This window comes from Carassius auratus, chromosome 5 (genome assembly GCF_003368295.1).
Source record: "Carassius auratus strain Wakin chromosome 5, ASM336829v1, whole genome shotgun sequence".
Taxonomy (NCBI): domain Eukaryota; kingdom Metazoa; phylum Chordata; class Actinopteri; order Cypriniformes; family Cyprinidae; genus Carassius; species Carassius auratus.
In genome coordinates this window covers 18,883,415-18,909,871 of record NC_039247.1, presented here as the reverse complement: position 1 = coordinate 18,909,871, position 26,457 = coordinate 18,883,415, and the positions used below count along the sequence as shown (strand labels likewise).

General features: G+C 37.3%; 3 protein-coding genes across 7 annotated transcripts; 1 reads left to right on the top strand and 2 right to left on the bottom strand.

Moving 5' to 3' along the window:
• Positions 1-1,052: 1,052 nt before the first annotated feature.
• Positions 1,053-5,849, bottom strand: LOC113079636 (ADAMTS-like protein 2). Its single transcript, XM_026251883.1, has 7 exons — positions 5,688-5,849; positions 5,311-5,397; positions 5,083-5,206; positions 4,868-4,991; positions 4,683-4,736; positions 3,143-3,343; positions 1,053-1,478 (listed from the first exon to the last, which is right to left on the bottom strand). The coding sequence occupies exons 1-6, from the start codon at positions 5,717-5,719 to the stop codon at positions 3,189-3,191; spliced, it is 576 nt and encodes a 191-aa protein (XP_026107668.1). The 5' UTR covers positions 5,720-5,849; the 3' UTR covers positions 1,053-1,478; positions 3,143-3,188.
• LOC113079505 (tetratricopeptide repeat protein 16) lies at positions 5,683-26,281 on the bottom strand. Of its 4 annotated transcripts, none has more exons than XM_026251765.1 (13): positions 26,124-26,281; positions 25,814-25,881; positions 25,646-25,736; positions 25,407-25,550; positions 24,958-25,058; positions 23,961-24,090; positions 23,660-23,874; positions 22,484-22,761; positions 22,146-22,287; positions 21,860-22,025; positions 21,526-21,662; positions 21,252-21,387; positions 5,683-5,763 (listed from the first exon to the last, which is right to left on the bottom strand). In XM_026251765.1, exons 1-13 carry the CDS (start codon positions 26,148-26,150, stop codon positions 5,743-5,745), a joined length of 1,656 nt encoding a protein of 551 aa, XP_026107550.1. In that variant the 5' UTR covers positions 26,151-26,281; the 3' UTR covers positions 5,683-5,742. The 4 variants fall into 4 exon arrangements, with proteins under 4 accessions (XP_026107550.1, XP_026107536.1, XP_026107545.1 ...); XM_026251751.1 differs by lacking the exon at positions 5,683-5,763 and adding an exon at positions 20,614-20,892; XM_026251760.1 differs by lacking the exon at positions 5,683-5,763 and adding an exon at positions 20,614-20,892 and having other exon boundaries at positions 22,508-22,761.
• On the top strand, positions 10,858-19,881 carry LOC113079645 (protein myomaker-like). 2 transcript variants are annotated; one of them, XM_026251897.1, is made up of 6 exons: positions 10,858-11,896; positions 13,806-13,920; positions 14,116-14,264; positions 14,441-14,557; positions 14,680-14,820; positions 17,321-19,881. In XM_026251897.1, the coding sequence occupies exons 1-5, from the start codon at positions 11,762-11,764 to the stop codon at positions 14,755-14,757; spliced, it is 594 nt and encodes a 197-aa protein (XP_026107682.1). In that variant the 5' UTR covers positions 10,858-11,761; the 3' UTR covers positions 14,758-14,820; positions 17,321-19,881. The 2 variants fall into 2 exon arrangements, with proteins under 2 accessions (XP_026107682.1, XP_026107676.1); XM_026251891.1 differs by having other exon boundaries at positions 10,860-11,896; positions 17,318-18,405.
• Positions 26,282-26,457: the final 176 nt, after the last annotated feature.

The following is a 26,457-nucleotide window of genomic DNA, read 5'->3' as shown; positions in this document are numbered from 1 at the left end:
GGAATCTTTCTCTTCTGCTCCGGATATGAGTAAGGGCATTTCATGAGATGTTGTTTATGATCTCTGGCAGAGGAGCAGGTAATGCAGTTTTTCCACGTGGTGGAGGGAACCCAGCATGAATTATAAATATGATGGAATGCAATCCCGCCAGTCTCTGCTTGGCCGATTCTCCTCTGCGCTCTTTGTATGTCAAATGTCTTTTATGTTTGTATGTTTGTATGTATGTTTGTATGTATGTACGTTTGTATGTCTCAAAGAACGTTACAAAAAAAAAAAAACAAGACAAGACAAGACAAGAGCTTGAGTCTGCAGTACATTCCATTCTCCCACGAACAGGGCTGTCCCATCCGAGCCCATCCAGAACAGCTTTGGCATGCCAGGGTGGAGGGTTAAGACCTACTCCTAACATTTGAAACCAACTGATAAAAGATATCCACTGGTTCAGTGCATGGAAGACTTTGCAGGATGAGTCATCAAAACTCCAATTCTAACCTCAAGATCATGCACAGAATCGTATCCAATCAAATGCCCTCTAGAATGAGAAAGCGTCTCTCATAACACCACTGATCAGAAAGTAGCAAATCATGCTTCATGTCTGTAATATGAGTAAAGCCTATTGGGTGTTTTCTTTTTATATATATATATATATATATATATATATATATATATATATATATATATATATGGAATTATTAAAATATTACAAATAAAATGATTATTATAAAAATTCAAGTTCAAAAGTTTGGGGTCGAAAATGAATACTTTTATTCAGCAAGTATGCATTAAATTGATGTGCAATTATTTATTTATTTTTTAATCAAAGGACACTGAAATAAATATCACAGTTTCTAAAAAAAATATTAGGCAGCACTATAAACATTGTTGTCAACATTGATTATAAAAATAACTGTTTCTTGAGCACCAAAGATTTCTGAAGGATCGTGTGACAGTGAAGACTGGAATAATGACTTTTGAAAATTCTGCTTTGCCATCACAGGAATACATTTAATTTTATAAAATATGAAAATAGAAAATGGTTATTTTGTATTGTAATGGTATTTCAGAAAATGTACTGTGTTTTTGTAAGCATAAGAGACAAAACAAATATGGTAATGTACATGATCATGTTTACCTGGTGCGATTGCTGCAATTGCGTGAAAAGGAAGTAGCAGTTCTGTTTAGGAGCAGGACGTCCCCTGTGTCATTTCGCCGATGCCCGATGGTGACCTCAAGCAGTGAGCCATTAAGACCCGCTTGCTCAAGACTGCTGTAGTCTAACACCATGGGCCTTCAGAGAAAAAGCCATCTCTTCGAGTAAGAAGCTGATTGGTTGAGATGTTGGGAAGAACACCATTGGAGCCAATCCGCTCTCCCAGCAGCATTCTCCAGATGAGGTTTTCAGAGTTTCCTATGTCCTCCGCAGGTCTGCTCGCGGGTCCTACACCAGGGGCTCCTACTCCACTCCAGCTGCAGTTCCCCTTTTTTTAAAAAAGAGAGTTTGAGTCATAAAAAAAAAGATGGATTCATTTTCCTCTGAAGAATCATTTAATTTGCTTGAGGGCTGTACCTGTTAAGGTACATCTGAAATAGAATCCTAAAAACTTGGTCAGTGCCAAACCAAAACAAAGTCTGGGTTTTAAACGGATCCCTGCAGATCACTACAATCAATAGCAACTCATTTAAGAGGATTACAGCTAAATTTTTGTTGTGAATCCTCTTGTTGTATCATAGACTATAATGCAAGACAGAGGCATAGCCTTCATTAGGACACCCAACCTCATTTATAATTATTAATGTCAGAAAGACAGCAAACATGAACGGCCGTAATTCTCTGACTCCCTGTCACACTACGCTCCCAGAAGGAACACAGCCAAGAATACTTGAAATATTCTTTATTAATCCAACACAGGAGTAAATCCAGCAGGGAGAACAAGAGGAAAGCACACGTATGGAACTGGTAAATCCGACAAAATACAACTGAAAGGACTAGGGTTATGAAAGCAGGATAATGAGGGAACTAAGATAGGGTGACAATATGAGCCATTTTCCCAGGACACGTCCTTGCCAGGATTTTTATATTGCCTAAAATATCCAGATTTTGGCTGTTTGTGCTGTGCAGATCGATCATTGTATGACATTCATAAGAGCTATAGAGAGCAGAGCAGACGGCTCCTCATGCATTAAAATCACTCTCTTTGTACTTTGCTGTCATACAATGATCGGTGCGCAGCAACGCTTGAATGAACGAACCAACACCTAACATGTATGTGTATTTGCATTGCTTTGATCGTTCTCTGTAGATTTCACCTTCTCAAACGCCACGACTGGTTGATTATGTACCATACCTGCATGTTATTGGTCAAACTACTTTGGATGTTTTAGGCAATATAGAATTTCTGGCACGGACGCGTCCTAGGAAAATGGCTCATGTGGTCACCCTAAACTAAGAAGACACACCTGGGAACTAATCAGCAATCAAGGAGACAGAAACTGGGTCACAGGGAAAAAACACACAGAAAAGTCCAATGTTCTGACACTTCCGCAGAGCTCTTTGGCTGATGTACTATAAAGAACTCCACAGGGCCAGTGATGATAGCTCAGTGAGCCATGTACTCTCTCCGACTTGTCTATTCTCCATTTACTTCAGATACACTGAAAGCATTTTTTTGTTCTTTAATAAAAAGGTCACAGTAAACTTTTGAAGTCCTCTTTCATTGTTAAATTGTGCAGCAGCAGGTACGGTATGCAAATCAGCATATTTGATGTCATACACCGATCGGTCTGTGCAGCGCCACTTCAAAGCCAATGGTTCAACGCGCCAAATGGTTCACCAAATTCATTCAAAACATGGATTAAGAAATGAAATGCCTCTGTGGGTTGCTCGGGGAAGAGCCGTTCTGATTTGTCTTCATACTTTGGTTGGCAAAATTGAGCAAAACAGACAACACTTGTGTCTAAAATAACACAATATTAACTTCTTAATGAACTGTTGTATGAGTATCACATTTGCACTAGTGTGATACTGCTCTTAGCCTACAGCTCATGTGATATTTTTAACTATGTGATGTAAATAGAAGACAAAATTTCAAACAGGGGCATTTTTAATAATTATAATTACTCCATAATTAATTAATCTAATTACCTGGTTTCCCTTCATCTCAGGGACTGTCTTATCATACATGCTCTCATTATGGTGTAAAACACTCCCGATTTCCACAGACACCACACTGGATCCTCCTTGGGGGCCCGTGTAAATGGGGGGTTGGGAGACAGAAGCCATAGATTCCCTCATCACTGTGTACTCGTAGGTGATATGAGGATTTTGGCCATTTTGGTTCCAGACCTATGAGAGACAAGACAGTGACGTCCAACAATTAAGAAACAATTAAGACAATTATGTTATGATAATATCTCACTGATGGGAAACAAACATTCTGGACTACTCTTTCCCAGAGTTAATGAGTATGTTGCACAAAATCATGGCAATAAAAGAGTAAAAAAAAAAAAAAGGCCAGAATACAATATTTCCCTTTTCCTCGTTTGTATCCATCCTAGATTTAAGTGAAACGATTCAGTCATTCTTCCTGGGACTATGCATCAGAATATTACCATTTACGCAGAGTGAACCATTAGACCTTTGGCCTGCACTAAGTCAAAGCCATGGTTAGCCAGCCAGTGAGATTACCCATAAGCCTTTGGCGGCGAAGAGAGGACCACGGCTACAGTACCAGAACATTGATGGGCTGATCGATGGGCCCTTTTGCCACAATGTACTCGATCCCCGTCTCATGCACATCAGTAGGCCGCCGGTATTTGAAAATGGTATTTGTCCCTGCTGCGTGGAAGTTCTGAGGGGTGTCCACTTTATACGCACCGTTGAAGAAAAAGTTCCCTGCTTGGTCAGTCACAGCCACTGATCTATATATATATATATATTCTATATTATAGATCAGTGGTCACAGCTAGAAAATATAGCGATGGGAAGATTGGATGATTTTATTGATTCACTCATCTGCTCTCATTCAGCTAAATGAACTAATCTTTATTCAAGTCATTTCTTTCAGTTGAGCAGAATTAAAATGTTACATATTCAATAGCCAAATCCCCCCCCCAAACACATCCACCAATGTAATTTTTTTTTTTTAAATCAAAAATATTAAAAAAATCAATTAAATGCAGCCAAAGATAAACTATGACAAAACATAAATGATTGATTTGTCACGTCGCATGTAAAGACTGTGTTTTGTGTATATATTTTTGATTAGCCTCCAGGCCTGTTTTTTGTTTTCAGTTTTCATTTAATTTTAGTTAATTATTTTAGTGATTTTTATGCCCTTTTTGTTGTTGTTTATTTCAGTTTATTCGTTTTGAACTTCAACCCAAACTTATCTCATTTAGTTGCCATTTCTAATTTTCATCAAGTGTTTTTTAGTTCAAGGTTTTATATATATAAAAAAATATTGTAATTTTATTTCAGCTTTATTTCAATTAACACTTTTTTTTCAGGTTTTTATCAACAATAACACTGATTAGCCTACTAGGGCAATTATTGTTGGTTTCAATGCACAGATTTGTGCCCTGTGTCATGGAACACCTGATATTGCAGGTGAAGTATGAAGTATGAAGTATCATCATTAGATTGAAAGTCTAACACACTGGAAGCCATTCAGAGGTTTGCTCACCCAAGATATCTGCAGACTTCTTCCTCTCTATAATCTGGCTGTCCCATGATCCTTCTGGAATTTGAGATATGAAAGAATAGTCTTTAAAGAAAGAGTTCACTTCATTAGAATTCTGGTTCCTTTATGAATTTAGTTAGAACCACTGAATATAAATGGCGTTCTACAAAACTCTGAACTGACATTACCTAAACTAGAAGCCCCATGGCGAAAGTTCCCAGTAATGCGAGTGCAGCTGCTCCCATCTCCCTGACACACGCTGCACTTATCCAGAGTGTTGGGGGAGAAGAGGACACCATCACATCCAATGGGCTGCAAAGTTACACATCAGCTTATAAGTTTAGATCACATGCCTGAGAAAAGTCATATGAGGATAAATCCTATAGCAATGTAAGCTACTTACTTCACATCTCCCATTTACACACACACCCCTGTAGTTGCTGTACTTGCAAGATGTTCCATCACGTGCAGGTACCATCAACTGTCTTTGACCATCAGAGGTGGTGCAGTGCAAGTCACATGGATTGCTGGAGATATGAGCGTAGTCATCGACAGGAATATAAAACAGTTCATTGTTTTGATGTAAATGATACCTTCACAGCACAGCTTCATTAAATAAAACAGTTAATACCGGGATAGAGAGGTTTCCAGTGGGAACTTTTTCAATTGTAAACCTGAGAGTTGAATGACCAGCACTGCTTTTCTCTGAAGAACATTCCTGTAATTCACAGAAAGACATTCAGTTAAACATAATGGAATCTTGCTTTATAGACTACTTGGTTTCAATAGACATTAAAACTGACCAAAAAGAGCAAATTATGCATGCATTAATAAGCCTCAGGTGGAAGTGGAACGTGAGACTTGTTGTCAAGTCAGGCATCTGTAATGCATTTCTGTTGGACTGTCCAAGTGCACTGTGTGTGTGTGTGTGTGTGTGTGTGTGTGTGTGTGTGTGAGAGAGAGAGAGAGAGAGAAAGAGGAAAGGAAAGACAGATACCATGAGCTGACCTTTGCATTGCAGAGATGCTACTGTTTTTCATTGCCTGTGCATGTCATGTTGTCTTCACTGGTGGTTCTTTTCTTTCTTTGAAAATAATTGATTTCATTTAGTAGCGGTTGAATACAAGATGTCATTTATTACACTCACAAAGTTTTTTTCCTGGTGCCTAATGAAAACAAATGAAAATGGTTCAAGGAAGAAGACTAAAACCAAAAACTTTTTTTTCAAAATATAATAGAAAAGTGGTACAAAAACACTGAATTTGAATCGGCTAACATACTATGGTAGAAGGCCAAATAAATGCTAGGATAAATCATAATGATGACATAAAAGGTTGAAATTCTGAGATAAGTCAAAGAAGTTGAAACAAAATGTTAGATTCAAGTTTGACCTTAGAGACTTTTCTGTCATAATTATTGCTTAGAATCTCAAAATTATGACTAAGTATGGCATAAATTGGACGTATTATATCATAATTATAATTTTTTTAAATCCCATAATTATGTATTTGTACGGCATGTCACAAAAATTACACTTTGTCTCATGTTTTTACAATAATGACATTGTTTATCTCATAATTGTCATAAATGTGACTTTTTTCTTCTAATTACAGGTGCATCTCAATAAATTAGAATGTCGTGGAAAAGTTCATTTGGGTAATTTATTGAGATACACCTGTATGACTTAATATATTCATGCCTGTGTGTGACGTGCACATTTATAGACCACATGTTCTCTTCATTGCCTGTCTGTCTGCTCTGTATGGGACGCTTCGCTACACTTAAAGCTCAGTCAAACACTCCTCTCAACCACAGATTTTTATGGTGACAGACATACTTCAGGAGATTTGCAGAGTCTGGAAGTCTGGAGAAATTAGGTAGAAAACACAGGGAAGGTATTTGTGTGTGACAATGAGAGGGAGAGAAATCCTTCAATACTTCTGAGATGAATGGCTGTGTAGGGAAGATGCATATTCATTTTTATGCATAGACAAGAAAATAGAAATGTTCCTTCATTCTAAACTAGAGAATGAAAAACACAGAAAATCAAGTGTATTTTGTGGATAAAAAAAAAAAAAAAAAAAACGTTATTGCTCTGTAACTAGCTGTCTAATGTACCGAATGCATTACATTCATAGTCCAAACAAATGTTCTTCTCACACGACAGCTATGTTATTAGAGCCTAATCATGCAGCGTCTATTTTGGAACAATGAATCAGCTCTGCTATACAAACCAATTGTAAACTAAGACGATATAGGGAAACAAAAAGTCAAATGATCAGTGCTTTCTAGCAGTTGGTTCATGCTATTAAGGAAAATATTTTGGTCATGAATATTTTTAATCCATGCTCCTGGTCTGTTTTTGAATTATTCACCGCTGGTTATTCCAATGGAATAATAAGCTACACAGACTATTTAGTTCATGTTAACCAGCTATTCAGACATTGTTTTTTTTCGCTTTGGCTCCATTGTGGTCTGGAATTTCAAAATCAAAATAATGATGGAGATCACTGTCTTAAATATTATTTTCGGAAGGTTAAACCTTTGTTTTAAAAATATCACAGTATAACAGGGTTGAACAGAGGCAAAGAAAAATTCTGTACTTGCTTTTTCTCAATTTCAGGGGAAAACATGATTGACATATTTCAGTAATTAAAATAATAAATACATTAAAGTAATATTTTACCATTTTTATTATATTTATTATTTTTGGTCCTGTTTAACATGGATAATGCTTCAGGAAACTGTAAATGTCTGGAAAGAAACTGCTAAGTCATCAGTAAAAGAAACGCTTGCGTTACTGTTTTTCTTGATTGTGAATAATGATCATTTTCTCAGATTCTCATTTCAGTCAGCTGATAAAGATAACAAAGAGATTTTTAGGTCAACAGTGTATATTCCATTCAAAAATACACACGCTTTAGACCAGAGGTTCTCATCTGGGAATTCAGATGAGAGTGCAGAAGATTTCAATGGCTGTGCCAATGTTATAATCCAGCTAATGAGTTTGTGCAAGAATACCTACAATTTAGAATTCTGGAACCTAAAGAATGGTTTGCACACCAAAAAAAAAAAAAAAGTGCATTTGACGAACTTTATGATTATACCTAAAATAACTAATGCCAAATTCAGTAGCTGTGCTACACAAGAATGTGGCCGCAGTGAGTTGGACGAGAGAAAGCAGTGATGTTGTACTTTCAGCAAGTGAACCTAAATGTGACTCCTCATTCCTTAGCCAATCCAGGACAGTGACTGGTCGAGAAAGTAAACTCATCTGTAAGTATCTCTCAATCTCTCTGGTGTCATTGAGTATCATGTTACAGTCACGTAGAGAATGTCGGGCGTGATGAACACTCAGCACACTGCACCCTTTCTGTTCCTCTCGCAGGTGCAACAGCTGAGAGAAGAACAGCTGTGACTGACAGGCCACAAAGTCCAGAGCAAGACTCTCCCTCGTGTTCAAAATAACAAAACAAGGACTTTCCTGACTGTTGCGGACTGTCTTATTTAGAAAGTCGTGAAAGCCACATCAAAAAAGCCTCAGGATACAGAAATAAGACAATGGGCATGCTTTTGCACAGAGGTGTCAAGTAACGAAGTACAAATACTTCGTTACTGTACTTAAGTAGAAATTTGGGGTATCTATAGCTACTTTACTTGAGTAATTATTTTTCAGCCGACTTTTTACTTCTACTCCTTACATTTTCAGGCAAGTATCTGTACTTTCTACTCCTTACATTTTTAAAAATAGCTTCGTTACTGCTATTTCATTTCGGCTTGTTTTCATTCCGACTTGTCATCATTAAAAAAAAAAAAAAAAAACTATCCAGATAAATCGCGCCATCCGGATGCAGTGAATTTAATTGTGGTTGGATGAGAAGTATAAACATATACCATTCCGACACCCTATTGGTCTTTACGCGATCCATCGCACCTGCACATGACACATCACACTCCAGCAAGGACATAGCCAGTTTTGGGTTCGTTTATCAAAAAATATATATTTCTTAAAAGTAGGGTTGTGTATGGAACCAGTATCCGATCGCCTCAGAGTCAGTCCCCTTAAATTTCACATGAAACCAGCGTCAGACCGGTCTCCTCCCGTCTTTCAGCGCGCTCTTCAATCCGCAGAGGCCCAGGCCGCGAACGGAGCAGCGCATGCGCACTTAAACAAACACAAGGACACAAGGTATGTGTTTAATAAACTATCAGTCGGTTTCTCATCTGTAAAGTTTTCGCTCATCACACCACAGCCGTTTCCTCCAGCGAAAATCTAGCCCTTAATACATATGAACGAACACATACTTTAATTACACTTATTTAAATATACTTAATTTAATCATACGTACTTTATACATACACTACTGTGCAAAAGTCTTAGACACGTTAGTATTTTCACTTAAAAGAGTGGTGTTCGGACAGTTATTTATATATTTTGCTGTAGTGTGTCAGTATAAAATATCAGTTTACATTTCCTAACATTAATTTTGCCGTTGTCAGACTGGTTGTGCATTCAAAACCGCACTAGATTATTATTAAAATTAATGGCAAACTGATATTTCCCACTGACAAACTACAGCAAAAGATATAAATAACTGGCTTAAAACCCTTTTTGGGGTGAAAATACAAATTTTTCCATTAGACTTTTGCACAGTACTGTATTTTAAAACGACATTGTTGCTACTTTATAAAGAATGACCATACAGTAATTCACAGAACTGATTTAAGACAGTGACAGACAGCACTCATCTTAACTAAATATCAGAGATATGACAGAGATACAGTAGAAACATTATGTGTGGTTTTGTATTAAATAATGACCCAGATTGTGAAATACATTTATTAGCCTTAGATTAAGGGAAGCACAACTTGGGAAATGAGAGGATCCAAGCTGTAAGCTATGGATTTATTTTAAATATTTGTAATGTCCTTTAAAGTTATCCATAGTTTTTTTTGTGGTTCTTTTTTTTTAAGTATCGGTTCAGGCACCGTTTAGGAGCCGGTACCGTTTTAAAAGTATCGAAAAGGCACTGGACCCTACTTAAAAGTTATTATTTCTCACTGGCTCATTTACCAAATGAGTGCTTTTTCTTCGTCCTCCACAAATTAAGCTACTGTAGGTAGTTCGGTAGCGAGACGTTTTAATAAATTAGCGTTTTCGATTGACGATGCAATTGACAATGTTGTGATACGCTTTACCAACTTTGTAACTCGTTACCCCCCAAATACTGGACATAGCAGACGTATGTACCGAATACAAGAAGCTATCAATCAAGAAGGTATCAGGATTATGACTTATTTTTCAGTTTTAGTTTTTGATTAATCACTTGGATTAATCATTCATTTTGACAGCACTATAATGTTTATTGTAAATAGACAACATTACAAGAGTAATTGTTACTAAGCCTGCACCAATGTTCTTGTCCATTGCCCTCACAGATTCCTGCAGCTAAGTTTGGATGTACATTTACATTCCATTAAAGGTTATTAATGACATGCCTCTAAATTTTGACTTTTTGCATCATAACAATACTTATTGGCAACTAGTCATCATATCTCTAGTCCTTTAATGTATTTGCATTGTACTAAAGTGCGTTCATTTTAAATGGGCATATATGCGGCTGAGGAAGACCTGAAGGTCGAAACGTTGCTTGATTATTCCTCTGGAGCAGTAGTTTTCAGTGTTCAGACTTCACTTCTTTATTTGTCTATATCATTCAGTTGTCTTGCACCTGTGTCCGAATTGGATTTTTGGGATGTGCACACCATTTTTGTATTTTCATATATGCGGCTGAAACAGGAAGCCTAGTGCATCCCAAATTTTTCAACATGAACATTTTAATATAACATTATAGTCATTATGGCCTATGGCCTTTAGAAAAATGATTTTTTGAGGCGGTGGGGTAGTGCACAATAGGCCCCTGTGGTGCGGCCTAAGCTTTTGTTCTTAATGGGATTTTTTCCCCCTTACATTACTTTTACTTTTATACTTTAAGTAGTTTTTTAAACCAGTACTTTTACACTTTTACTTGAGTAAAAAGCTTGAGTTGATACTTCAACTTCTACAAAAGTATTTTTAAACCCTAGTATCTATACTTCTACTTGAGTAATGAATGCCAATACTTTTGACACCACTGCTTTTGCATTATGTAGGTTAAATCAAGAAGCACTCACAGTTCGTCTTGCTGTCTTTTAATGCGCTAAAATTTCAACAACACGAGTTTAAATTAGAGAAACATCACTAAGTCACATCTGTTTCCTATTGAGTTAGACTGACCATATTTCATTGACATCTGTTTTATTTCTGCCATTTATACTGAATTAAAGATGCTGATGCGTTTCTGCCGACTTTGGAATGTAAATATGAACATTTTTGAAGCTAAAATGTTTGAGCTGCAAAAAAAGTAAGAGATTTAACAGACATAAAAGATATATTTTGACCACATGAAATGTGACCAGTACAAAGTGAGGATTTGTTCTTGGGGTCCCTTCACTCATTTAATTGGCTCCTGGTCTATCTGTACATCTGGTATGGGTCTACACAAGACTCACCGGTCTCTAACACAACATCCTAAGCCTACACCTCACCTTAATCATTTACATTTTTCTACCCTCAGAACCACATTCACGTCAAACACAGAATGGCAATGAGGCCTACAGGTGTTTTCACGAGGCCAATGTCAATAACCCAATAGAGACAGTTGTTTCTACAGACCCTGCTGAGGATCGATTCACCCAGGAAGAAAATTTATGTCTGAGACTCAATACATCTCATCCCTCACACCCCCACCCACTGTTGTACTACAATCCCAAACATGTGTGACAGAAACATGGCATGTGATTGCAGGCCTCTCCCAGTCCTCATGCAGACAGCTGCTGTTCTGATGACAGTGCGCATACGGACCCCTCTGAGTCATTTAAACTTTAAAGGTCCTCTAGAAGCGGATGCGAGTGTGTGAGAGTCAACCCTTCAGTCTCTCTTAGTCGCTTCTCCAAAAGATCTGGCGGCTTGAAACAACCAGACAATCTCTTAATTCCTTCCAAGTTTTCCAGAAATCCTGAGGCCTTTTATCAGGGTCAGAATGGGAGCATTTATTGCCAAGTTGCTGCTGCCTACCATCAGCAGTTTGGTGTTCATCCCTGCAGCCAGTGTGGCCGCCAAGAGGGGTTTCCATATGGAGGCCGTGGTCTATTTCTTCACAATGTTCTTCACAGCGGTAAGAGAATTGAAAATTATTTCAAAGATATATGAAGAAATATTCTTCATATTCACAGCTTGTATCACTCATTATTAATGATATATTTGTGTTTAAGGGGCCTTTCACACAGAACGGGGTCTTGCATTTAAGTAGAACAAAGAAGCAGGGTTTAGAGATGTACTTTTAAAAGACACGCCATCTTGAAAATGTGGCACTAATGCATGAGATGCTAAAATGTTTACATAGGTATTTTAATTGTAAAATTGTATTTATTTATATAATTTTTTATATGATTTTATAGGATATTTTTTTTATTTTATATAACCCTATGTGGAAATATTTGTAATATACCTTTCTTGTACCGTTCACAAACAACATCTTGTGTTGAAAAAGCAGCAAGACAAAGTGCAATGTCAAAAACTCAATTTGTAATACAAATGTAAACTTAAAAAAAGGCAAAAATAAGAAAATACAAACTTACACAGACATGATAGGTGTGATATTTAAATTTCAATTAAAGTGAAGTTAAATTCTATTTATTTATTTATATATTTTTATATATTTTTTATATTAGATTTAAGTTATTTTAAATAGCCATATCCAGATATTTACCTCTATGTAGAAAGCAAATAAAAGGAAGTGCATGAGAACATGAAATCACATTCTGTGTAAACTGGCCTGGAATTCTTGATTTATTACAAAACAACCAATCAAGAAAAGATCACAAAACTCAAGCTGCTCCAGTTTGCTCAATCTGAAACACAACTGATAGCATAACTGGATGCATCTCTTACTATGGCCATAAGAAAACTTCTTCTGAAATTTTTCCAGACAATAACATGGAAAGTTTCTTCTTATCTATCCTAGAACCTTTTAAATGTACAGGTGCATAACAATAAATTAAAATGTCATGGAAAAGTTAATTTATTTCAGTAATTCAAGTAACTCAAATTGTGAAACTTGTGTATTAAATAATTTCAGTGCACACAGACTGGAGTAGTTTAAGCCTTTGGTTCTTTTAGTTGTGATGATTTTGGCTCACATTTAACAAAAACCCACCAAATCTCTAAAAATTAGAATATGGGGACATGCCAATCAGTTAATCATCTCAAAACACCTGCAAAGGTTTCCTGAGCCTTCAAGATGGTCTCTCAGTTTGGTTCACTGGGCTACACAATCATGGGGAAGAATGCTGATCTGACAGTTGTCCAGAAGAAGACCATTGACACCCTTCACAAGGAGGGTAAGCCACAAACATTCATTGACAAAGGAGTGCTGTATCCAAGCATGTTAACAGAAGGTTAAGTGGAAGGAAAAAGTGTGGAAGAAAAAGATGCACAACCAACCGAGAGAACTGCAGCCTTATGATGACTGTCAAGCAAAATCAATTCAAGAATTTGAGTAAACTTCACGAGGAATGGACTGAGGCTGGGGTCAAGGCATCAAGAGCCACCACATACAGAGTTGTTCAGGAAATTGCTGAACTACAGACAACATCAGAGGCGTCTTACCTGGGCTAACGAGAAGAAGAACTGGACTGTTGCCCAGTGGTCCAAAGTCCAAAGATTTGTATTTCATTTGGAAACCAAGGTCCTAATATGGAGGAAGGATGGAGAAGCTCATAGCCCAAGCTGTTTGAAGTCCAGTTTTAAGTTTCCACAATCTGTGATGATTTAGGGTGCAATGTCATCTGCTGGTGTTGGTCCATTGTGTTTTTTGAAAGCCAAAGTCACTGCACCCGTTTACCAAGAAATCTTGAAGCACTTCATTATTTACTTATTTAATAAATGAGTTTCACAATTTGAGCTGAATTACTGAAATAAATGAACTTTCCCATGACATTCTAATTTATGGAGATGCACCTGTAAGCCAGAACGTTTCTATCAAGGTGACTTAGCCATCATGTGTTTTCTACATCTGTGCTCAGATTTACCATGCATGTGATGGTCCAGGCTTGTCCATTCTCTGTTTTATGAAGTATGAGATCCTGGAGTACTTCAGCGTGTACGGCACAGCTATCTCCATGTGGGTCACACTACTAGGTGAGCAAATAATAGCATCACTGTATCCTGCTGGCGAGCATGTGATGGTGTGACATAGATATGCACTCCCACATGGGTCAAACAGTCAAACAAAGTGATTTAAAACAGTATTTTTTGTGAGCAGTGTGACAAGTCTTTATATCTTGCATTACACTGTGTCAAGTAAAGAATATGTGTCCATTTGATCAAATCCAGCGCTGGGAGATTTCGATGAACCCAAGCGCTCTTCGCTCACCATGTTTGGGGTGTTGACATCGGCTGTGAGAATCTACCAGGACCGCTTAGGCTACGGCATCTACTCCGGCCCCATTGGAACAGCTGTCTTCATGATAACAGTCAAATGGGTGAGTTTGAGAGACATCAGATGTCACTCTTACCGTGTTTTTTAAGGGCAAAGCTCCAAATAAACTTAATGAGGAATTATATTTTGCTCATATTGACAACACGGAAACTCAAGATTTTATTATCTTCCACAAATGCTTTCACAAGGTTTTACAATATTGTTTTTGCTTTGCTCCAGTTACAAAAAATGAAGGAAAAGAAAGGACTTTATCCAGACAAAAGTGTTTACACTCAACAAGTGGGGCCAGGGTTCTGCTTTGGCGCTCTTGCTTTGATGCTTCGCTTCTATTTTGAGGTAAAAATATGAATGTATATGAATATGTTCAGCTCTCAAACATCTACTGCAACTGGAGGAACTCATTACACAAAAGCATGTTTGCGTAACTGCAGTAATGACTTGCTCATTTTCTCCTGCAGGAGTGGGACTATGCTTATGTCCACAGTTTCTACCATGTGTCGCTGGCTGTGTCCTTCATTCTGCTGCTGCCCAATTAGAACCGCTATGCCGGGACGGGGCACAACGCAGCCAAACTCAACTGCTACACCCTCTTCTGCTGTGTATGATGCATCTTTTTATCTGAGCAAAACTGTAGAAGTGACCCTGAAAGTCACTCAGATGGCAAATAGTCTCATAGTGAGCATTTAAATAGATGGTTCACCCAACAAATAAGAATTCTGTTATCAGTAAATCTCAGTCATGATGTTCCAAACCTGTATGGCTTGCTTTCTTCTGTGGAACAAAAAAGGTTACATTTTTAGTGAGGTGCTGATTGCTCTTTTTCATGCGACGGAAGCAAATGAGGACTGGATCTACCTTTTTTTTAATGTTTTTTATGTAGCTTGAAAAATGACATAAAACCACCATATAAAGAAGTCCATACAACTCCTGCTACAGGTGCATCTCAATAAATTAGAAAGTCGTGGAAAAGTTCCACTACATTTACATTTAATTCAGTAATTCAACTCAAATTGTGAAACCCCTGTATTAAATAAATTCAATGCACAGAGACTGAAGTAGTTTAAGTCTTTGATTCTTTTAATTGTGATGATTTTGGCTCACATTTAACAAAAACCCACCAATTCACGATCTCAAATTAGAATACTTCATAAGACCAAAAAAAAAAACATTTTTAGTGAATTGTTGGGCTTCTGAAAAGTATGTTAATTTACTGTACATGAACTCAAAACTTGGTAGGGGCTCCTTTTGCTTTAATTACTGCCTCAATTCGGCATGGAGGCGATCAGTTTGTGGCACTGCTGAGGTGAGAAGCCCATGTTTCTTTGACAGCGGCCTTCAGCTCATCTGTATTGCTTGGTCTCTTGTTTCTCATTTTCCTCTTGATAATACCCCAAAGATTCTCTATGGGGTTCAGCTCTGGTTAGTTTGTTGGTCAGTCAAGCACACCAACACCTTGGTCATTTAACCAATTTTTGGTGCTTTTGGCAGTGTGGGCAGGTGCCAAATCCTGCTGGAAAATGAAAGCAGCATCTTCAAAAAACTGGTCAGCAAAAGGAAGCATGAAGTGCTCCAAGATTTCTTGGTAAACGGGTGCAGTGACTTTGGTTTCCAAAAACACAATGAACCAACACCAGCAGATGACATTGCACCCTAAATCATCACAGATTGTGGAAACTTAAAACTGGACTTCAAACAGCTTGGGCTATGAGCTTCTCCACCCTTCCTCCATATGAGGACCTTGGTTTCCAAATGAAATTCAAATCTTTGGACTTTGGACCACTGGGCAACAGTCCAGTTCTTCTTCTCGTTAGCCCAGGTAAGACGCCTCTGACGTTGTCTGTAGTTCAGCAATTTCCTGGACACCTCTGTATGTGGTGGCTCTTGATGGCTTGACCCCAGCCTCGGTCCATTCCTCGTGAAGTTTACTCAAATTCTTGAATCGATTTTGCTTGACAGTCATCATAAGGCTGCAGTTCTCTCGGTTGGTTGTGCATCTTTTTCTTCCACACTTTTTCCTTCCACTCAAACTTCTGTTAACGTGCTTGGATACAGCACTCTGTGAACAGCAAGCTTCTTTGGCAATGAATGTTTGTCGCTTATCCTCCTTGTGAGGGTGTTAACGGTTGTCTTCTGGACAACTGTCAGACCAGCATTTCTTCCCCATGATTGTGTAGCCTAGTGAACCAAACTGAGGGACCATTTTAAAGGCTCAGGAAAACTTTGCAGGTGTTTTGAGTTGATTAACTGATTGGCATGTCACCATATTCTAATTTGTTGAGATAGTGAATTGGTGGGGTTTTGTTAAATGTTTCACAATTTGAGTTGAATTACTGAAACAAATGAACTTTTCCACAACATTCTAATTCATTGAGATGCACCTGTATATTCCAAGTCTTTTGGAATCACTTTATGCAAGAAACAGACCATAAAAGTCATTCTTCAATTCTTCATATCCATCCTAGTTCTCCTTGGCATGTTCTCAAGAGCTCACAAAAGAAGTGGCAATGTCAAATTTGCAAATAAACATTCTTTTGACCTGTTCAATGAATCAGTTGATTCAGTTCATAAGAATCATTTAACCAGGAATTGGACTTGGTTTTCAATTCATAGCAGTTAATTCATAGGACTCATTCTGATTGTTTTCTCCAGTTTGAATATTATTGAAGGGGTACGGTTTAAGGTTAAGTCGTGGTCACACTAGACGTTGCGAAAGCAAAATTTGTACAGACAATGCAATGGTTGCAATCAGATGTCACTCTCTCCAGCATTTTGTGAAAACATTATTCTTCATATAAAACATATGAAAATATGTTACCTACTTCCCTTCATTTACACTTTTTCATATAACTTCAGAAGACTTGGAATATAGTCTTTGAGACATATGGACCATTTTATGATACTTGAATAATGCTTTTGAGTCTATTAGAAGCTTAAAGCTACCAGCACATATTTTTTCTTTGCAGAAGAAAGCAAGAAATAAAGGTTTGGAACAACATGTGTGATTTAATGATGACAGAATTGTGAGTTTGGGTTGAATTATGCCTTTAATTTTCCAGAGATTGCCCATCATGTTAATCACACTCCTTTTTTCAACAGCAGACTTCACAACCTCAGATGAAGGAAAAAGCAAGGACTATCTGGACTACTCCCCAGAAACCCTGGATGCGGACCTGTAGTCCTGGCCTGCCACTACACAAATCTCCGCCACGCACCATGTAATGCCTGAAACTGTGTTTGTTAGCAGCAAAGTGAAAGTGAGGACAGTTATATGACCTCCCAGCAGGCCAAGTAAGCCTTGGACAACTTAGGGATAGCATGATGCCAGCTTGACATCAGAATCACTGAAAACAGGTACTAAAATGTGTTTAATGACTAGTGACACGATAATGACTGTTACAGAGAAAAATCCATGACAAGAAGAGTTCATCTGAAAAGAAAAGAGCAAGACAAAGACTGGATTCCGACAAATCCAACTGGAAAGTTTTATCAGTCACAAAAAAAAAGAACACAGCAGAAGCATTATCTATCCAAAATGAATAAACTGTCTATCAGAGGTTCCTCAGTAGGAATCACTTGTCCACGTCCATTTAAGAGACTGTAAAAGAGGCCATTTAATTCTTTATATTCATCTGTTTGTGCCAGAACCAAACTCTAAACTAAACCTACTACTGTATGTGAAGAAGCAAACAAATGGTCTGATAGCAGCAGAATGAGGGAGGTCACATTTTCAAGTAAATCGGGACTTTTTCAATTTGTTTTTATGTAAATATATTTATTTCTTACAGTTTAGTTTTATGTATTAATTGACATTTTTCATTTTTAAATAAAATGATTTTTCTTTTCATGATTTATTGTAGTATTTATTTTCAACACACTCTGTTTGTGTATATTCAAGGAAAATTAACTGTTATATTACAACGGTGAAAGAATTGTGTGGCTTTGTTAAAACTTAATTGAATTATAGACTTCAGTCCATTTAAGTCAGTCCATCTGCACACTCCTAACAGTCTCCAAAAATTACAAACACACACGACATGTTATAGACAAAACAGTCTCTCAGCAAATGTGAATGAATTTTTGGTCTGCAATGACTTCTTTGACTAGAGGTTAGTCAATGTTTAATTTAGATTATGTACTAATAAAGTTGGGAATATACTCTTGGAAATACTTTTTTTTTTTTTATTGTGTTGATGTTTTTTAAATTGTCATAAAAAAATGACTGAACTGAACAAAACAGGTTTAAACCAGAAACAATCATTTGATTAAATTAATTATAATGCACTTAGAATTAATGATGCAGCCATTTCACCTATTTTCAATGTGATCATCCAAAAGCACTCTGACTGATGTTCAGATATTGAAGCATAAAGTTTTTATAAAACAAACATCATGAAACTGAGTTGTAAGCACAGCAGACGAGGTCCTCTAGAGCAACGAGGCCTTATGTGACCGCTCACGGTACCCTGGAGATGAGCATGAGCTCATTTGCTTCATTCATACAAATGATGACAAATAAACAAAGCAGCATGTAACAATTCTATGTAGACTTGAATTTAGAACGCTTTGGACTGTGGCTCCTTATGTTCTTCAGGAAAAGGCTAAGAAAGAAACATCTTAATTAGATATGCTTGATAAGAGCTGAAAATGAATAATTATCTCAACCAACTGCAACCTAGATTAGGTTTGACATGGAGTACTAGCATACTGCTTAATGCACTAGTGATGTAATGCTAAATTTATCCAAATCTGTTCCAATGAAGAAACAAACTCATCTACATCTTGGTTGGCCAGAGGGTGAGTACATTTTAAGCAAATTTTCATTTCTGGGTGAACTATTCCTTTAAGAAGGATAAGTTATTGTGGGTAACATCACTTCTGGTTCTTTTGTCACATTGGAAATGTAAGGTCAAGCCAAGTGTATCGCATTGTGGGACACAAAATGCCACACTGTGTGTTCTGGTTGTACACCAAACTGAAATGCAGGCTGGAACACATTGCACAACTTTTGCACATCATTTATTTATGTATTTATTTTAAACAATGCTATTTCTGCCATGCTTCACAATATAAAGGAGTCAACGCTAGTCAGAGCCTACATACTGGTTGTTCAGCTAATGAAACGTCTTTCCTAAAAAGCTGTCAGTAGACAAAATCTCCATTAAACTCCATTAAAGTTGGGAGTTGATGACATTAATAACTGTAGACTGCATTAAACAGTCAGTTACATAAATTAAAGTCTTTATTTCATGTGTTGTGTTTTTGCACAAGGACAATAAATGTGAGGAAATGACGTCTGATTGTTCCATTGTTGCAATGACAAAAAAATCTCAGGCTGTCTCCTCTAGGGGCTGAAAACATGTGTTTGACTATTAGCAAGGGAGTGTAAACGTCTGTGATAAAAGCCTGGGATCAGCTGCCAGTTGTGTTTTTAAACTATTCTCTCTCTAGCTTTCTTTTCTCGCTTCTCAGCTGTTTCCCCGGCTCCAGAGGACGTCTGAGCAGCAACAGCTGCTATCGACAAAACAACTCCCACTCCACTATAGCAAGGAATTGATTCAATCAAATACAATGCCAAATCTCTAACCTTCAAGGACATTTCATATATAATTTATATATTCTTGTCATTCCAAAACTGTAGGAACCCACACACACAAAAAAAGTTTTTCACAAAAATGACTAAATTAAAGGGGGGGTGAAATGCTCATTTTCACTCAATATCCTGTTAATCTTGAGTACCTATAGAGTAGTACTGCATCCTTCATAACTCCAAAAAGTCTTTAGTTTTATTATATTCATAAGAGAAAGATAGTCTGTACCGATTTTTCCCGGAAAAACACGACCGACTGGAGGCGTGACGTGTGGGCGGAGCTAAAGAATCACGAGCGCCAGTAGGCTTTTGCGTTGAGAGCGTTTGGAAGCTGTGACATTACCCAGAGCCGTTGAAAAACATATTTTTGGCTCTGACATTACCTTGAGGAAAAAAACATCATCCAAAATAAACCATGGCTAACAGTCAGATTCAGCCGTTTATTTATGATCCAGAATCAGATCCCGAGGCTGAAACTGAACGAGAGCAGCAGCAGCAACGACTCGCTCCGAGCGGGGCTCGAACCGGAGTCTCCGATGGGAGGCGGACGCACTAACAAGGATGCAGAGATATTTTAAGCAGTTTTACTCACCGCCTGCGGTTCCAACACACGATCGTGACCCTTTTTCGAGAAAACTTTCCGAAACTTGTGACAAACCGGAAGGAGTATTTTTGGAACAGAAATACTCCTTCAAACGTACAACTTAATTTTTGAAACTTTGTCCATGTTTAGCATGGGAATCCAACTCTTTAACAGTGTAAAAAACTCAGTATGAATGAAATAGCATTTCACCCCCCCCCCCCTTTAAGACATAATTCTCATGTTTTAGTGAAATGTCCCTTTAAGAATAAAACCCAAAGTATTAAGGAGAGTCAAAGATTACCCAAGTCACCATGATAACTGAGACTGATTAATTCCAATGAGCCTTTAACAATTGAGCCCAAAGCCCCCAAATTTCCTCCAAACATATGGGCGTTCCTGAGCGCCAGGCTCTTCATGTGCGGGGGGGACAGGGGCCAGACGGGGCCCATCATAGCGCAGGGGCGGCCTCTGCTGCAGGGCTCTTTTCACAGCTTGATTTAACTGACACCATAAACAGAAGAGATTAATGTCACAAGTTAAAAGATTTAGTCTTTCCAAGAAAACACACACATTTAACTGAGAATGATATCATCAAAAATGAAAGAAATATAACTAGAGCAAATAATTTGTTATTTAATCAACACGTTTTGCAGTGGAGTGTATGTTTTTTTTTTTTTTTTTTTAAGGTTTCTGTAGCACTTAAGTAGCAGATTCAAAAACAAATTTCAGGTTGAGTTAATAGTTTTTCTATAAGAAGAAAAACCGTGCTCTCTAAAAACTGGGCTCTCTATCACTGTATTGGACAGGATTTACAACACCAGTAACAAGCAATTTTATGTGTAGATCTGCCACATGTCTACCTGTTGTTTTCTCTTGACTAGCTCGCACTGCACCTCTCCTGAAGTGATGCATGGCTTCATCAACTGCTCTGAACCATCTTCAGCCTGTAACTTCTGTGACTGACCCTCCTCCTTGACAAGGGCCATCCTGCCAGTGCTAGCAGAAGAAATGGTGCTCTTAAAACTAAAAGTTGGATCCTAGCAAACCGTCATTCACACAATCTAGCATAAAAGGTTCTGAGGATAAGAGAACTCCGATATCACTACAATCGAACTAAACCACATGCTCGCAAACCTTGACACCTTGGAGACTGCTAGTTTGAAAGCCTGAATCTTTGCCATCAGCTGGGTTTTGACTGACTGTGCAGTGGCACAGGACATAATATCAGTCAAGGAGCATCCTGGGAGCAGACTCAACAGCAAAGGCACCACCTAAAATGAGATTTAGGAATAATAAACTACATTTAAAGATCGCCTTTTTCCATGTAAAACAGTTAAATAAGGTTTTATACACTTGCTCTTCTTCAAGTCATTTTTTATAACATAATATTTTTCTCACATTGTATAAAAGTACCATATTTGATTAGGAACACTTATCGTAGTTTGGGAATGTGAAAAGAGAGACTTGCCTGATCATTGGTTGGCTCTAAGATAAGGACTCTGATGGCATCCATCTTGGCCTCTTCCATTTTGGCCACCTTGCTGTAAGCTTTGGTTCGATTCTCATAATACTGACCTACTCCAGGGTTGTACCTTATTGCAGCAGAAAACTTGTCTGCTGCATCCTGGTATTTCCTGGAACAAACACAATTCTTAAATAATATCAAAAGGCACAAGATAAAAAAAAATGTGTTTTTTTATGTACAATTTGTACATAATATTTATATCATATTTAACCTCATAGTTTAAACCTACTTGTCTTTATAGCAATGCAGACCCAGTGTATTGTGAATAATAGCTAGTCGTAGCCAGATAGCCGTGTTGTCAGGGTCCATCTCCTCTGCTTGCTCATAGTCAGCCAGCGCAAAAGTCCACTCACACTGCTTAAAAAAACAATCTGTGGGGAAAAGACACAGATTGTCTCAGTATGATACGAAATCTGCCCTATTACTTTGAGTGATATGAAACAACCAAGCCATTCAAGAATTTCTAATTCAATGAACTCCTCTCTGATTATTTTTCTGCGAAATAGCACCATCTTAACGCCACTCTCAGCCCAACACCCATTAAGCTCTTTCTTTCTCAGTCCACACCTCCTCTGTTGATGAACAGTTCACTTGCGTTTCTGTCCTTCTCTATGGCCTTGTTCAGCAGCATGATGCCTTCGCCGTACAGACCCCGGGAGAAGCACTGAATGGCAAAATCGTTGTATGTGAGCACCAGCTGGGTCTGAGCGTCTTCCTCTAAATCTAAAGAGCGGTCCCGCATGTCTCCATGAGGAGGATCTTCTCCAGCTCCACCGAACTCAACAGAAAGGACCAAGTCCTCGATAGCAGCAGTAAAGTCTTTCAGCCGCCGATACAGAATCCCCCTTTGAGCAAGCAGAAAATATGTGCATTTTAAAGGGACAGTTCACCCAAAAATTACACCCAGTAATCCTTTACTCACCCTCAAAATGTTCAAAACCTGTATGAATTGTATAACTATCCCTTTAATACCATTTAAGTCTGTTTTCTAGTTCATCTTTTTATTTTATTGATTGATTTATTAATTGATTTTTATTAACTTTCGTATTACAGCATTTACAACACATTGCTGGAAAGTTCAGTTCATCAAATATTGTTTGTCTAAGTTTCATCCAAAAAGTATATTTTAATTTATTTTTCTTGTGTCCCTTTTATCCATTTATTAATTATTATCAATGTTATTGGTAATAATACACTTTCTGTTATTGCTTGTAATGCACTTCGTGCTAGTTTTATACAAATAATGTTAATATCATGAAATAATATTAAGAATAATTACAAATGTGAACCAGGCTGGTTTATGCTGATTTAGTGCTGGTCTGGAAGGTAAACCGGCATACACTGCCTGGAAATTATTTTTTTTGGACATGGTACCATAATAATATCATGTTTTGTGGACATGTATCATGTTAGTGCTATGACATCATGCAGGCAAACTTTGAAGAAGTTTATATAACTTAAATAGCTATAAATACACAGTAAAAAATCTGATTTGTGTCAATCATTTTTCATATCTCATGGAAAATAGTAATAATACTAACCCTGGAAAATAGTCATAATAAATAATCAATGTGTCTACATTTTTGATTGGTAATAGAAAAGCAAAAATAAAATAATTCTAACAGAACATTTAGTGAGTTTCGTGTGTGTGTATCAAAGCATTAATTTAAATGGAATAATATCACAGTAACAGATGGCCAATTCTTTAGCAGGCAGTAAATACGCAGCTCTTCGGAGCCTCACCTAAAGAGGTAGTATTGTGCTTTATTGGGGTTATACTCCAGAGCAGTGTTTATTTTCCCCAGTGCATCTGAAAGCTCTCCCTTCAAAGCCTTATTAACAGCTGCCTGATGGGAATCCTTCGCTACATCCTTCATCCTCTTCAACAGTGCCTGTGCCTCTGGACAGCATGGTTTCAATCTGAGTGCTGACCTCAAGTCATGATAGCATAAAGTCATCTGAGGAGACACGCAGCACTCTTACCTGTTTATTACAGTTACTTGAAGGGAAACATTTTTCTGAAGGCTGTGAATGTGAGTCGGACCTGACTGAGCTGGTGGTGAAGGCGAGCTCTCAGAGTGAAGAGGTCTGCTGACTGGCCGTCCATCTTCAGCCAATTGTTGACCAACTGAAGACAGTCAGAGTAACGGCCCAGAGCGGTCAGACAAGCCAAACTATGAATACATATACAAAAATGCAAAAAAAAGAATTATGATCTCTAGCTACTGTATAGACACTTTTGAACACTTACATCACACTGAACTGAACTGCATTGCATTAGATCCAAAATATCAAACTAAGTTTCGTCAGCATAAATAAAAACAAAAACAAAAAACTAAATGACTTATTTTCTAGCCAATTACTTTAAACCCATTTAGACTGTTGAGTGAAATGTTTACCCTTTGTAGACCTTTTTGCTGTTTTAATGCAATCTTTTTGCAAGCCTTTTTCAGCTTTTCAAATGACATGCTAAATAAAATTAAACTTTATTGAGATGGGCATTAATAACAATTTGGTTATTGATGTAAGATCAATTATTTGGTGCCCAAAAACCTTCTTTTTTTAATTTTGTAAAATGTGTCTATTGTTTTAAAATTTTGTTTTAAAAAAAACGAATGAAATTCTTAATTTGTTTTTCATGAGAAGTGTGTTTGAGTGATATATAGCGATATTTTAAGCTATATTTCTTAAAAATAAATGCTACTTTGATATTTTGTTGAGAATACAAAAACATTCACATATTTTAAAACGACTTGATTGTCTAAATACATTTTGAGTTAGCTTTTATTAAATAATAACTTAAGAATTATATCAAGAATATATTGCATTTTGTTCAAATCTGCACACACAATCACACAATGGAATAATAAAAAAAGGAATAGCACTAAATAATGGGCGCAATTGTAGATGACGTTTGTTAGGTAAAGAGAGAGCATGTAGCGCCACCTGGTGCTATTTCATGCTATCACATGCTAACCTGACACATTTAGACTTAAAATCTCTTTGAAGGCACTTAATTATCTGCTACAGTCTGCACTGACCTTCTCATGTGATACGGCCGGAAGGAGGGTTTAAGTTCTGCAGCTTTTGTGAAAGACTCCAGAGCCTCAAGAAACTTCCCTAAATCAAAACAACACTGGCCCTATAACGACAATTAAAACATACTCGGCTAAGTGGTCATTGATGATGAATGACAGCAGAGGATTATTGTGGTGTCTGATTTAAATGAATTCACATTTTATTGCTAGGAAAACTGTGCATTTCAACTATGCATATAAATATTAATAAAACAGGCATTAGGTAAAGATCAAAAGAAAAAAAGTACAACAATAATCTTTATTCTAATGACCTGTTGACTGCATACTTAATGATTTATAAATGTATGGATGGATACATTTCAAAACACAAACAGCAAAGGTGATCCATAGCCTGTAGTATTTAAAGCCCATAATCTGATTTCTGTCATCTGTGAATAAATGCATTGTTGTACCTGCAGGTAGTAGACGAAGGCAAGTCGTTGAGGGTAGGCCTCAGTTTGGGGTTCCAGACCGCAGGCGTGTTTGTAATCTAGTGCCGCAGACTGGAAGTCACACAGCTGAAGATATGCTTCTGCTCGCTGCACATAAAACTCAGTCTGTAGGTGAGGGAGAATCTTAAATCTGATTAATATTTCAGGCCAAATAATTATGGACTATATATATACAATCCATATAACTGCCTGGCCTCTACCTGGTGTGACTGGAGTAGTATGGCCTTTGAGAAACAGGACACAGCCTTGTTAAAGTGAGACTGGGACATGGCATCAACACCTGCTTCATAACTAAACACATGCATATACAGTAAATATGTTTCTCAGTTAGACTATACAATATTGTTTATAAACAATTGTTCACTTACTGTTTCTCAGCCTTTTCTTTTATTATGCGCTCCCCATACATATCCGGTTTCTTTTTCAGTGCTGAGGTCTGAAAAACGCAGATTTTGTATGGAAAAAAAACCCCACAAATATTTTAATAGAATATAACGTTAGTTGAAATATTTCCTAGTTCTTGATTGAATCAGACATGATTCAGAAATTATTCTCCTTCTGAGATTACATTAACATTTTCAATTCACGCATGAGAATGTATAAAACTATTTCACAACTAAATTATCTCACACACAGAGAGAGCAAATAAATGTTGCACACAGATTTAAGAACACAAACCTCGGCACAGTCAGCAGGTGGATTCATGTTGACAACAGATGTGTAAGTCAAAGTTTATAAAATCACTTAAAGAAAACAAAAATCTTCTAGAGTCCTCACGTTTGTTCCCTACAACCGAGACAAGTCGAACAAGAGTGCAGACCCTGACACTAAAATCACTTTTGAAAACATTTAGTAACCATGGGAACAGCTGGACGGCAAAGGAGAAACGGACGCATGAAGAATTATTTTGTTTTTATTTTTTTGAACAACATCTTCAAAATGCTATTTAGAGCAAAGTGACAAATGTGTAAAATTATTAAAAACAATTACTATGCCAGATAAACTGTTTAAA

Excerpts from the sequence above, each read along its gene's own strand:
- LOC113079636 (XM_026251883.1), bottom strand. The coding sequence starts at position 5,719 with ATGAAAAACAGTAGCATCTCTGCAATGCAAAG. Across the intron at positions 5,398-5,687 it reads AGCATCTCTGCAATGCAAAG|GAATGTTCTTCAGAGAAAAG; the intron begins GTCAGCTCATGG and ends TGTGAATTACAG. Across the intron at positions 4,992-5,082 it reads GTGTAAATGGGAGATGTGAA|CCCATTGGATGTGATGGTGT; the intron begins GTAAGTAGCTTA and ends GTAACTTTGCAG.
- LOC113079645 (XM_026251897.1), top strand. The coding sequence starts at position 11,762 with ATGGGAGCATTTATTGCCAAGTTGCTGCTGCCTACCATCAGCAGTTTG. Across the intron at positions 14,265-14,440 it reads TCATGATAACAGTCAAATGG|TTACAAAAAATGAAGGAAAA; the intron begins GTGAGTTTGAGA and ends GCTTTGCTCCAG. Across the intron at positions 14,558-14,679 it reads TGCTTCGCTTCTATTTTGAG|GAGTGGGACTATGCTTATGT; the intron begins GTAAAAATATGA and ends TTTCTCCTGCAG.
- LOC113079505 (XM_026251751.1), bottom strand. The coding sequence starts at position 26,150 with ATGAATCCACCTGCTGACTGTGCCGAG. Across the intron at positions 22,762-23,659 it reads GCACAATACTACCTCTTTAG|GGGGATTCTGTATCGGCGGC; the intron begins GTGAGGCTCCGA and ends GCTTGCTCAAAG. Across the intron at positions 21,388-21,525 it reads GCAGTCTCCAAGGTGTCAAG|CACTGGCAGGATGGCCCTTG; the intron begins GTTTGCGAGCAT and ends TTCTTCTGCTAG.